This window comes from Nomascus leucogenys, chromosome 10 (genome assembly GCF_006542625.1).
Source record: "Nomascus leucogenys isolate Asia chromosome 10, Asia_NLE_v1, whole genome shotgun sequence".
NCBI lineage: Eukaryota > Metazoa > Chordata > Mammalia > Primates > Hylobatidae > Nomascus > Nomascus leucogenys.
Genome location: NC_044390.1, coordinates 60859025 through 60871408, shown reverse-complemented (window position 1 = coordinate 60871408; position 12384 = coordinate 60859025). Strand labels below are relative to the sequence as shown.

Below are 12384 nucleotides of genomic sequence, written 5' to 3'. Positions count from 1 at the left end.
GGAGGCTGAGGCAGGAAAATGGCGTGAACCCGGGAGGCGGAGTTTGCAGGGAGCCGAGATCACGCCACCACACTCTAGCCTGGGTGACAGAGCGAGACTCCATCTCAAAAAAAAAAAAAAGTCATTGTGGTTTTTGCCATTAAAAGAAATAGCAAAAGTCATTGCAAATTTTGCCATTAAAGGTGATGGCAAAAACCGCAATGACTTTTGCACCAACTTAATAATATATACTGCCAGGTAATAAGCAAGTGACTCCTTTCTGAGGAGGTGGCATTTGAGCAGAGTCCTGAAGGGGGAGATAGAGAACCCTGTGGGTACTTGGAGAAAATCTATTGACTCCAGCCTGGCCTGTGCCTTTTTCCCCCACCCCACCCCCCATCCCATCTAGGGTTCAGGTTTCCAAACAGAGGTTGTTGTCTCAACTGCTAGAGAAGGGGAATTCCGATGGGGGTTGCAGGCCCTCAGCCTCTGCGGTCTGCCTTCTCTCCCACTGGCTGTTCTAGTCTTTGAGCTGGTGTTGCTGTGTGGGGCTCCAGCTTGGGGGCCTAGGGTCCCCCATCAAAGGGTTCATGCCTGAAATCCCAGCACTTTGGGAGGCCAAGGTGGAGGCAGGAGGATCACTTGAGCCCAGGAGTTCGAGACCAGCCTGGGCAACAAACGGAGAACCCCTCTCCACAAAAAAAAAAAAAAAAATTAGCCAGGCATGGTGGTGCATGTCTGTGGTCCCAGCTACTTGGGAGGCTGAAGTGAACCATGATGGCACCAACTGCACTACAGCCTGGGCAACAGAGCAAGACCCTGTCTCAAAAAACAAACAAACAAACAAAAAAACTCTAGACTTGTCTTCAAAGGAGCCACTGAGCCGGCTGCCTGCAGACAAAAGAGTATCACCAGGGAACCCACCGAGGGACCCACCCGAGGCTGCATCCTGTCTTGGCTTCTCCTGGTTCTTGATGAACTTCGTGGCTCCTCCTTCCATGGCAAAGAGGGAGCTGAGTGGCCTCTCTCTCTCTTTTTTTTGTTCCGCTCTGTCGCCCAGGCTAGAGTGCAGTGCCGTGATCTCGGCTCACTGCAACCTCCACCTCCCGGATTCAAGCAATTCTCTTGCCTCAGCTTCCTGAGTAGCTGGGACTACAGGCACCCGCCACCACACCCACCTAATTTTTGTATTTTTTGCAGAGACAGGGTTTCCCTGTGTTGGCAGGCTGGTCTCGAACTCCTGATCTCAAGTGACCTGCCCACCTCAGCCTCCCAAAGTGCTGGAATTACAGGAGTGAGCCACTGCACTCAGCTGAGTGGCCTCTCTCTAGCCCAGTGGTGGATCCAGTGTGGTCTAGAGTCAGCCTGCTTGGGTTCAAATCCAGACAGGCGCTACCCTGACTAGCGCTGTGTGACTCTGAGCAGTTTGCTTGATCTCTCTGAACCCCACCTCTGTAAGAGTTTATAGTAACTTCCACCTCCTGAGCAGTCAAGTCTTTATGCCTGGAAAGTGCTCGGTGAAGATCAGCCATTACTTTTGGGAACACCGTGTCTAAGAGTGGGTATCTGGGTTCTTTGTACCCCCCTCAAACCATCTCTCCAGCTCCCCGGGAGGCACATACAATTGGGAGGACGTATGTGCCCACCAGGCTGTCTCTTTCAGGGAAAGCAGGGAGATCCCAGGCAGAGTTAATCCCTAGGAGGGGCTGGAGAGTTGCCCCTGGGAAAGATCCCGGTTGACCTCTGTTTTCTCCTGGCTCAGGCCAGGTTAAGGGTGTCAGGAGCACAGAATGGGAAGGTTGGCAAAGGATGAGTTACTCAGGCAGCAGCCCCCCCTTCCTGTTCCATCCAGCCCAGCCATGGGGCGCTTCTGGGGGAAATTGCTCCCTGAAAAGACACACCAACCACCAGAAACAGAAATTGAACCGTTTATTAGCCTAGGTCTGGGTTTCAGGCATTGCAGGGGCACGTCTGGGGAGCTCTATGAGGGGAAACAAGCCCCTGACTGGCTCCTTGCCCTGCAAAGACCCGCTCCCCCAGGCTTTGCATTCACAAGAAATTACTCTGAGGCATGAGGTTTCCTTCCCCAAGGTGAGCTGCACCCCAGCTCTCCAGTGGGAGGATGGGCCAGCAATTCCAAAAGGGTCTGGGCAGGACCAGAGCTCCCCGACTTTGGCAGTTTCAACACAAACATGAGCAGACAGGACAGCATTCATTCTGGGGGAAATGTGATGAGGAGAGGAGGGTCACAGACATCACGCCTATGTGCACGCGCGCGAGCGCGCGCACACACACACACACACACACACACACATAAATATACGTTTGTACCGTAACATCCCTTCCATTATCCACAGGTTTTTGTGAAGTCCTTCTGGGCAGGTTAGGGGAGAGTGTCCCCAGGAAATGTCCCTAGCCACCACCACCCCCATGCTCCATTCAATATAACTTGAAAGAAGAAGGCCGGGCATAGTGGCTCACGCCTGTAATCCCAGCACTTTGGGAGGCCGAGGCGGGTGGATCACTTGAGGTCAGGAGTTTGAGACCAGCCTGGCCAACATAGTGAAACCCTGTCTCTACTAAAAATACAAAAATTAGCCAGACATGGTGGTGGATGCCTGTAATCCCAGCTACTCGAGAGGCTGAAGCAGGAGAATCGCTTGAACCCGGGAGGTAGAGGTGGCAGTGAACGGAGATTGAACCACTGCCACTCCAGCCTGGGTGACACGGTGAGACTCCATCTCAAAAACAAAACAAAAATCTTGAAACTGTCTCAAAAAAAAAAAAAAATCTTGAAAGAAGACACAGCGGGGTTCAGGCTCACGGCTTCTCTCTGCCTTGCTCAGGAGACCTGGTACTTCAGCTGGGGCTGCAGGTGTGGGGCTGAGAATAGCTTGGGGGGTGGCTGTTTTTGAAAGGAGGGTGTCTGTGCAAACATCACACCCAAAATTTTCTCAAGTTGTGCCTTGCATTAAGAGTCCCAAAGCCCCCCCCAGCCACCCAAACTCGTTTTTCTCAGTTTTGGTGATTCTTCTGTGCCCCAAATAGTGCAACTGACCAATGAGGTCTGAGGATGAGGAATGGACCTCAGCCACCGTCCCCTCCCCACCTCCAGCCGTGGTTTCCGGGCCTCAGAGAGAAGGGGAGAAGTCGTCAAGTGGCAGCTGATGAAATTTGGGGAAGCTGTGGATTTGGGCTCTGGAGGGTCAGAGAAGAGGCCTCTAGCTCCTCGGGACAATGGTTCTGTAGTCGCACGAAGTTGCCCAGAGAAGGTGGCAGGAGGAATACATTCAAAAAGGAGAAATCGGTGCAGGACTAGGGGCCAGGGAAGAAAATGTAGAAATTCTTTGTACCGCCAGGTGAGGTGGCTTACGCCTGTAATCCCACGCTTTGGGAGGCCAACACGGGCAGATCATGAGGTCAGGAGTTCGAGACCAGCCTGGCCAACATGGTGAAACCCCGTCTCTACTAAAAATACAAAAAAAAAATTAGCTGGGCATGGTGGTAGGCACCTGTAATCCCAGCTACTCAGGAGGCTCAGGCAGGAGAATCCCTTGAATCTTGGAGGCAGAGGTTGCAGTGAGCTGAGACTGCACCACTGCACTCTAGCCTGGGCAACAGAGCGAGACTTCATCTCAAAAAAAAAAAAAAAAAAAAAAAAAGGCCGGGTACGGTGGCTCATGCCTGTAATCCCAGCACTTTGTGAGGCCGAGATGGGTGGATCACGAGGTCAGGAGATCAAGACCATCCTGGCTAACATGGTGAAACCCCATCTCTACTAAAAGTACAAAAAATTAGCCAGGTGTGGTGGTGGACGCCTGTAGTCCCAGCTACTCGGGAGGCTGAGGCAGGAGAACGACATGAACCCAGGAGGCGGAGCTTGTGGTGAGCGGAGATCGCGCCACTGCACTCCAGCCTGGGCAGCAGTGCAAGATTCTGTCTCAAAAAAAAAAAAAAAAGAAATCCTTTGTACCAGGTGGTAAAGTGCTCCTGCCCTGAGCTCCCCTTAAATGCTGCCTGCCCTCACCCTGGCTCTTCACAGGTCCCCTGCCCTGGCCTCCCCAGGATCCAGTTCTAAAGGGGTCACACTAGCCACTGGACTGGCCCTCAGGACCCCACTGCAACACTGCTATGTGACTAGTCAGTGCCTTATCTGACCTTTCCAGGTGTGAAATATTTGCAATATCACCCAGGTCTGTGGGGCGGGGGCATCTGGCTCAGCAGCCCCGCATCTCTGTCTGGGGTCACCCAGTGGCCTCTCCGTGAACCCCTCTGCCCTGGCCTGGTTGTTGGTCCACCCCCACCCTCAGACCACCGTGTTGCCCTCCAGAAACGTGGGCGACGTGGGCATGTGCATGCCCCTCTCCAGGGAGCTGGAGCTGCGGAGTGGCAGGAGGTGGTGGCCCGGGGTCCCACCCCGCCTCCGTCCTTGCACCCCCACCCCCGGCCGCCAGCACTGCAGCGGCCGAAGCACCTCCCGCCGCAGGTCCCGGCTGCGCCACGTGTAGATGACGGGGTTCAGCAGCGAATTCAGGGTGGCGAAGGCAAAAAAGTAGTGGGCTTTGTAGAGGATCGGGCAGGAGTGGACGGGACAGGCATAGTCCAGAAGGAGGATGCTGAAGGCGGGCAGCCAGCAGACGATAAAGACGCCTAGCACGATGGTGACTGTCTTGAGCAGAGCTAGCGTCTGCGGGCCGGCCACATCAGCATGGCTTGAGCGCACCACGCAGTAGATGCGCACGTACAGCGCCACGATGGCCAACAGGATGATGGAGAAGATGGTCACCACGCACAGCACGTAATGCTTGGCGTAGAGAGGCAGGACAGTGGAGCAGGCCTCGAGGTGGCCCAGGCAGTTCCAGCCAAGGATGGGCAGGCCACCGAGGACCAGTGAGATGAGCCACGAGGCCCCGATGAGCAGGAGCATGCGGCAGCTCTTGTCGCTGCCGTACAGCTTGACCTTGGCAATGGCCACGTGGCGCTCAATGGCGATGGCCAGGAGGCTGAAGACAGAGGCCGAGAGCGTGATGAAGGCAGAGCCCTCCCGGGCAAACCACTGCACAGGCGTCAGCCTCAGCGTGACAGAGCCAGAGAGCAAGGTATTGGCTACGAAGGCCACACCTGCCAGTAGATCGGAGGCGGCCAGGTTGCCTAGAAACAGGTACATTGCCGAGTGGAACTTGCTGTTTCGGGCCACCGCAATGAGCACCAGAAGGTTTTCCACCACGATGGCGCAACAGAGGATGACAATGAAGGCCGAGGCCACCTGGCGGGAGGTCGTCTCCTGCGTTTCCAGTGTCTCCTTGGTATAATTATAGTGTTCCTGGACCTTGTTGGGGTTCAGGTACTCCGAGTACAAGCTGCCCATGGTGGGGCTCAGAGGCCTGCTGGGGCCATGGGGCTCTCAGAACTGCAGAGAAGACAGACAGACAGACAGACAATAGGTCAGAGCTGTGGCAGCTACCTGGGCTCTGGCCTTGGATGGGCTGAGATTCAATTTCCTGCTCTGTTACTCTTCGAGGAAGGGCCACATGAATTCAGAATCATCATCATCCCCACTTACAGACAGGAAACCCAGAGAGGTTAATTCACTTTCCTAAAGTCTCAAATTTAACCAGCGGCAGGGCCAGAGAGACTGGCTCTGCAGCCTCTATAAGCCCTAGGCCACACTCTTTCTTATTTATTTTATTTATCTATATTTTAAAGACAAGGTCTTTCTCTGTCATTCAGGCTGGAGTGCAGTGGCGCAATCATAGCTCCCTGCAGCCTTGAACTCCTGGGCTCAAGTGATCCTCCCACCTCAGCCTCCCACCTCAGCTTCAGCTACAAGCACATGCCACCATGCCTGGCTAATTTTTTTTTTTTTTTTTTTTTTTTTTTTGAGATAGAGTCTCTCTCTGTTGCCCAGGCTGGAGTGCTGTGGCGCAGTCTTGGCTCACTGCAACCTCCTCCTCCTGGGTTCAAGTGATTCTCCTGCCTCAGCTTCCTGAGTAGCTGGGATTACAGGCACCTGCCACCAGGCCCAGCTAATTTTTTTTAGTAGAGATGGGTTTTCACCATGTTGGCCAGGATGGTCTCAAACTTCTGACCTCATGATCCGCCTGCCTCGGCCTCTCAAAGCGCTGGGATTACCAGTGTGAGCCACCGGGCCCAGCTGCCTGGCTAATTTTTTTTTTTTTTTAGAGATTGGGTCTCACTGTGTTGTCCAGGCTGGTCCTGAACTCCTGGCTTCAAGCAATTCTCCTTGGCCTCTCAAAGCAATGAGATTACAGGTGTGAACCATGACATCTTGCCTCTTTTAATTTTCATTATTATTTTCTAGAGACAGGGTCTTGCTCTGTCACCCAGGCTGGAGTGCAGTGGCATGATCATAGCTCACAGTCGACTCAACTCCTGGGCTCAAGTGATCCTCCTGCCTCAGTCTCCTGAGTAGCTACACGCTTTCAAAGGGAAAGAAGCTCCCCCAAATGGCATGAAAAATATAATGTGGACTTCCAGAAACCTTGCCCACCTACCCAGAGAGCAAGCCCTAGACAGGTCCTGGAGGGTTTGTCTCTTTTCTGGAACACACGGGCGCCTGCGGCCTCATGCTGACCTGGGTCAGGGAGAGTCTCACCACTGATAGCTGCATGCCCTGCTCATTCATTACCACCCACTAACGCTGGATTTCAGGCTGGGTCTAAGCCTTGAGGCCACGGGTGCTCCCAAGATAAGGTCTTGGGGAGACACCAGGGCGGCCCTGAGGTTCAAACATCCCAGAGGTCACACCATCTTCAAGGACACAGACTTTGGAAGCAATCCAGAATTTGCTCCCATTCCACCTCTGAAACACTGGGCAAGTCCCTAGACGCTGTCTCAGCCTGAACCTCCTTAGCTGTGCAATGGAGTGAAGAAAGCCCACTTCATGGGGGTGATGGGAAAATCCTTTTAAATGACGCATGAGGCACGTTTAGCTCATAGTAAGCACTCAACAAATACTGCCAAATGTTATTAGCTCCCCTCTTTCCTCCAATCCTTTGGGAAGGGAAGGGATGTAAGCCAACCAGACGAGATCTCCAACAGCCTGTTCTCATCAGCACCATCTAGCTCTGCCCTGGGACAGAAGGTCCTGCAGGGATGGGCAGGGCACTGGCACCCCCTCCCCAGCCAGGATGAAATCCAGATGTGAGGCCCCTGGAACAAACAGGGTGGAGTCCTCACTCTGCAGTCACATCCGGTGTGAGGAAGGCGGGATGTGGGGGGAGTCAGGATGGGAGAGACCCCATCTGGGAGGTCCTGGCTGGGAGGATGGGGCAGCTTTGCTGAAGTCATGTGAGCCGTGGAGGGGTGTGCAGCCCCGCCAGGAGAGGCTAAGGCATTTGTTCCATGAAAGCCTGAGTCACCCCCCTAACCCCCTTCCATCCCTCCCCTCCACCCCCTTCCATCCCTTCCCCTACCCCCTCCCATCCCCCCCCATCGCCACCCACCAAGGAAAACTGAGCCGTGGGGGGAGGGGGCGGGGAGAGGCGCTCCTCAGCAGAGAGGATGAGAAGCAGACACCATGGCCTTCCCCCAGCTTGGGGGTAGGGTTAGGGGGGTGTCAGAGGAGCCAGTGCAGTGTATGCCTTTCATGAAGGGAGAGGAAGTTCCAGCCCGTAGCTAAATGGGAGGGAGGGGGGAGAGTAGGGGGAGTCCTCCCCAGGTCCCTAGAAACACATCTGGCAAGGACTGTGTGCACCGTTCCAGAAAAGTCTGGTTAGGCCAGTTCTCCTGAGCCCAGGAGTGGTGGAGGCTTCCGGAGTCACCCAGCCATCTCAGTCCCTGGCCGCCCCCTCCAAGGGGCATCCTGGCCCCTGGCTGGACAGAAGCAGCTGCTCCCCCAGGGCGGAGGGACATCCGTCCTAGTTTGGGAACAGACAAGGGCTTGTGCACGTCCCCGGGGACTGCTGCCCCTCCCAGATAGCCACACAGAGGCCCCTTGTTCCCTTGCTGGACGGAGCCCCGGGCATCTTGATGCCCTCTGCATGCTGCAGCCAGTCCCAGGCAGGCTTGGGCCCAGGCTGCGGCTGGATCAGACACAGCTGACGGGCCAGAAACAGCCCATGCCCTGATTGGCTCATTTTCAATCCAAGGGCACTGAGCGATTTGCCTATTGGCCCAGACTTTCCATCTTCTGCCTCTGATTGGTCCAGTTGGGGGCGCTCTACGGCCAGCCCTACTGATGGGGTCCTTTATAGGCGATGGGAGCTCAGGCTTTCTAAGGATAGAGTTAATGCTATGTGGATCTCCCTAGGGGGAGTTTGAACCGCAGCCTGACCGCTGGGTCACCCCGACCAGACGCCCCCAGGCTGCCCTGGCCTGCTGGGCCCCTCCTGGGGTTCATAAGTGAGAATCAAGGTCCCTTTCCAGGCCTGGGAAGCGCGCTGTGCAGTGCAGCCGCCCCCTCTGCTGCTCACCAAGAGATTTACTGTGGCTTCCTGGAGAAATAAGAAATGTGTTTAGACTTTGGGAGGCCGAGGCGGGCAGATCACGAGGTCAGGAGATCGAGACCATCCTGGCTATCACAGTGAAACCCCGTCTCTACTAAAAATACAAAAAATTAGCCGGGCGAGGTGGCGGGCGCCTGTAGTCCCAGCTACTCAGGAGGCTGAGGCAGGAGAATGGCGTGAACCCCGCGGGGCGGAGCCTGCAGTGAGCTGAGATTGCGCCACTGCACTCCAGCCTGGGGGACAGCGAGACTCTGTCTCAAAAAAAAAAAAAAAAAAAAAAAAAAGAAATGTGTTTAGGCTGGGCGCAGTGGTTCATGCCTGCAATCCCAGCACTCTGGGAAGCCGAGGCGGGCCTATCACCTGAGGTCATGAGCTCGAAACCAGCCTGGCCAACATGGTAAAACCCCCCTCTCTACTCAAAATACAAAAAAAATTAGCCGAGCGTGGTAGTGTGCGCCTGTGATCCCAGCTACTTGGGAGACTGAAGCAGGAGAATCGCTTGAACCCGGAAGGCAGAGGTTGCAGTGAGCCAAGATCACGCCCATTGCACTCCAGCCTGGGTGACAGAGCGAGACTCTGTCTCAAAACAAAACAAAACGAAATGAAATGTGTTCAGCCCTTGCACCCCAGGGACTAACCAAGCAGTCTGTCTTCTTCCCTGAGAGGAAGACTGGGGGTGCTGCACTCTCACCTTCTGCAGCCCGGGGAGGCTAAGGCGTTCACAGAGGGAGAAGCAGCTCTCCTAGAGAAGGGGAAACCGAGGCCCACATTCTATCCAAGCCTCATCTTAACCACTAGGACTTTACTGAGGCGAGCACTTAGGTGGTTGACACCTCCCAGAAAGAGGAAGCAGGGCACTGAGGTTGGAGCTGGCAGAAGAGTCACCCCCTAGGTGGATGGTGTGGCCTAGCCCGTGTCCCCTCCCTGTGTAAGGTTACCAGATTTTAAGAAGGACACAGAGCCTGTCTCCTGGTCACCTTCACCAAGTCCGTCCTGACTCACTCTCAGAAGCTCAGAAAGAGGCCACTGGGCTCACATAGAATGTCCAGGCCTGAAATGGAACAGGAGTGACAAGTGATGGGGTTTGGAAGGAAGGGAAGAGAGATAGACTCAGACGACTGTTTGGCTGGAGATTAGGAGAGGGGAAGGATGGAGGAAGCCTCAGTGGCTTCCAAGGTCCTCTCCACCCACTCCCAGTTCCAGAAAGGCAGGCCCTGTGGTTACAGTTCCCCCTGGTCACCCATGGAGCCCGTGGTAGCCACCCTACCTTTCGGTTTCCCTGTGGTTGTCAGGACCCCCTACCCTGCCATTCTCTACTAAGCAGCCAGGGGGAGCTTTTAAACTTGTAACTCCATGTCACTCCCCAACTCCAAATTTTTCCATGGCTCCCTATAGCCCAAGTAGCATGGCCCTTGCCGACCAGCCTCCTCCCACTCTCCCCCAGGGCCATTCCACTCCAACCACACTAAACCTCCTCCATGCTACCCCCACCCCTACCTCCAAGCCCTTACCCCTGCTGTTCTTCTTGGGGCACACACTTTTTCTCAATTTTTTTTTTTTTTTTTTTTTGAAACAGAGTCTCACTCTGTTGCCCAGGCTGGAGTGCAGAGGTGTGATCTCGGCTCACCGCAACCTCTGCCTCCTGAGTTTAAGCGATTCTCCTGCCTCAGCCTCCTGAGTAGCTGGGATTATAGGTGCACACCACCACACCTGGCTAATTTTTGTATTTTTAGTAGAGATGGGGTTTCACCATGTTAGCCAGGCTGGTCTGGAACTCCTGACTTCAGGTAATTCACCTGCCTAAGCCTCCGAAACTGCTGGGATTACAGGCGTGAGCCACCTCGGCCTGGCCTTTCCCCAAATCTTTGAATGACTGTCTTTTGTCTTTCAGGTTTCTATTTAAAGGTCACTTCCTCAGAGGGGACTCCCCTGACCCCCAGACTACAATAGCAGCCATCTCCAAGCCTTTTCTAATCACAGAATCTTGTTTTATTATCTGCACAGCGCTTGCCACTATGGGAAACTATCATGATAGTTTTCCTTTTCCGTCTGGCTTCCACCTAGACAGTCAATGCCTAAGGCCAGGGAGCAAGTCAGTTATCAGCCCCTACAGGGATGCCTGGCACAAATAAAACACTCAGAAAACGTGTGGAATGGGCAAATGAATGAATGAATGAAAGAACCACCGAACGAAGGAGACGCTAGTGGGTTCCCAAGAGTGGAAACTCCTAAGTTCAGCCCAGACCTAAACAACAACAAAGGAGCCTGGAGACACCTCTGGTCCGCGGGCAGCGCCCCCATCGCCCACCATCAACCAGGCAAAGCCCAGCGTGTCTCCATGGAGATGGCAGCAGGCCCCGCCCCCGTGTTGGCCCGCACTCTCGGCCTCCTTATCTGGCTTAGGAATGCGCGGTATCCACGCTCGCTCGCGCGGGAGCCACGCCTCCTCTCCCCCCCGCCCCCGAGACCGCCACACGCGCGGGACCCCCACGTCTCCAAGCAGGACTGGAAGGATTCCTCTCCGTCCCGCCAGGGGTCCCGCCTCGAGATTCTGGGAAGACTGGGGGTGGGGGACCAGATCGCAGCAGCAGCTGCACCGCGAGTTCCGCGCCTGCCCGAGTCGCCCCACGAGGGGGACCGTGGGCTCAGCGCGTGGCACCCGAAGCATCTGACAAGGACAGAGACAGAGGAGGGGGTGGAAATCCCCGGGTGAGTCAACCCGTGTCTGAGAAGGGGGCGAGTTCCGACGCTCCGCCCGGCTCGGGGTCACGCGGGGTCCGCGCCACGCGCGCCTTCATCCACGACCCATCCCTGAGCCGGAGTTGAAAGAGGAGGCGCCTGAGCCACGCAGTCACTTTCTCTTTCCTTACAAAACAAAGCCACGCCCCCTGCGGGGGGACCGGAGAAGGCAAACAACTTGGGGAAACCGAGGCAGAAAGCCCGACGTGCGACCGCCCTCCCCGTGGGTGCCGCCCCTTGGCTTGGAGGCTCCACGGCGCGCACATCCATTTGCCCTCGCTCAGCCGGAGTCAGCCAGGAGGGGTGCTGCACCCCTCCCCCAAACACACTCCCCAAGACCCTGGTCCCCGAGCACGGCGTCCTGCCTCCCAAAGACTCCAGTCGAAAGCGCTCGGATTCCGCCTTCTCCCCGGCGCCAACTTCCTGCCGCTGAGAAAGGCGGGGAGCACAGTCTAGGGGTTCGCGGCTGAGGCAGTGGGGGCCGCCCGGAGTCTTGGAGAGGGCGCACTGTGACCACCCGCTCCGTGCAGCAGGAACCCAGGCGGCGCGTGCGCGCCCCAGCCCCCCGATTGGGGCCCCCCAGCTCGGATCCCGAGACCTCAGGGAACCAGGGCCCGCCCTTTCTGCCTCCCTGTCGCCACGCGCGCTCACCTGGCTAGGCCGGCCCGGCTCCCGGCCCTGGCCGGAGGGGCCTTGGCGTCTGCCTCCCCGGGGCGGCCGCGGCTGGAGCTGGGTTGCCAGCCGGGCTCGGCTATGTCCCGGGGCTGGGACGAGGGACAGATGGGGGGCGGGGAGAGCCGCCGCCTCTGCCCCCCGCTCGCCCCGCCCTCCTCTCCTCCCCTTTCCGGCGGCGGCTGCAATGAATTCCAGATGTGGCTGGCCGGCTGGCCGGGGCGCACGCGGGGGCCGACAGGAGCTGCACGGAGGGCCCTTTGTCCGCCCCCCGACCTCTCGCTCTGCCCCTCCCAGCCCCCACCCGTGAGAACCGGCCGGCGCGAAACGTCACGCAGCCTGGTGACGTCACAGTACTCCTGGCCAGGTGGCCTCAACCTGAAACAACTGTCTTCAACTCCAGGTTACCTCTGGGCTCACCCCTGGGACCCTGGACTTGGAAGAAAACACGAGGTCACCTTTATTGACTCAACAAAGAGCCTTGGAAGTACCTACTAGGTGTCAACGCAGCAAATAGGCATTAAGC

The 12384-nt window shown here is 56.3% G+C and overlaps 1 protein-coding gene across 1 annotated transcript; it reads right to left on the bottom strand.

Moving 5' to 3' along the window:
- Positions 1-1891: 1891 nt before the first annotated feature.
- S1PR2 (sphingosine-1-phosphate receptor 2) lies at positions 1892-11964 on the bottom strand. Its single transcript, XM_003275731.4, has 2 exons — positions 11838-11964; positions 1892-5389 (listed from the first exon to the last, which is right to left on the bottom strand). The coding sequence occupies exon 2, from the start codon at positions 5345-5347 to the stop codon at positions 4286-4288; it is 1062 nt and encodes a 353-aa protein (XP_003275779.2). The 5' UTR covers positions 5348-5389; positions 11838-11964; the 3' UTR covers positions 1892-4285.
- Positions 11965-12384: the final 420 nt, after the last annotated feature.

What these genes read in the sequence shown, in the direction of transcription:
- S1PR2 (XM_003275731.4), bottom strand. Translation starts at nt 5,347, where the DNA reads ATGGGCAGCTTGTACTCGGAGTACCTGAACCCCAACAAGGTCCAGGAA.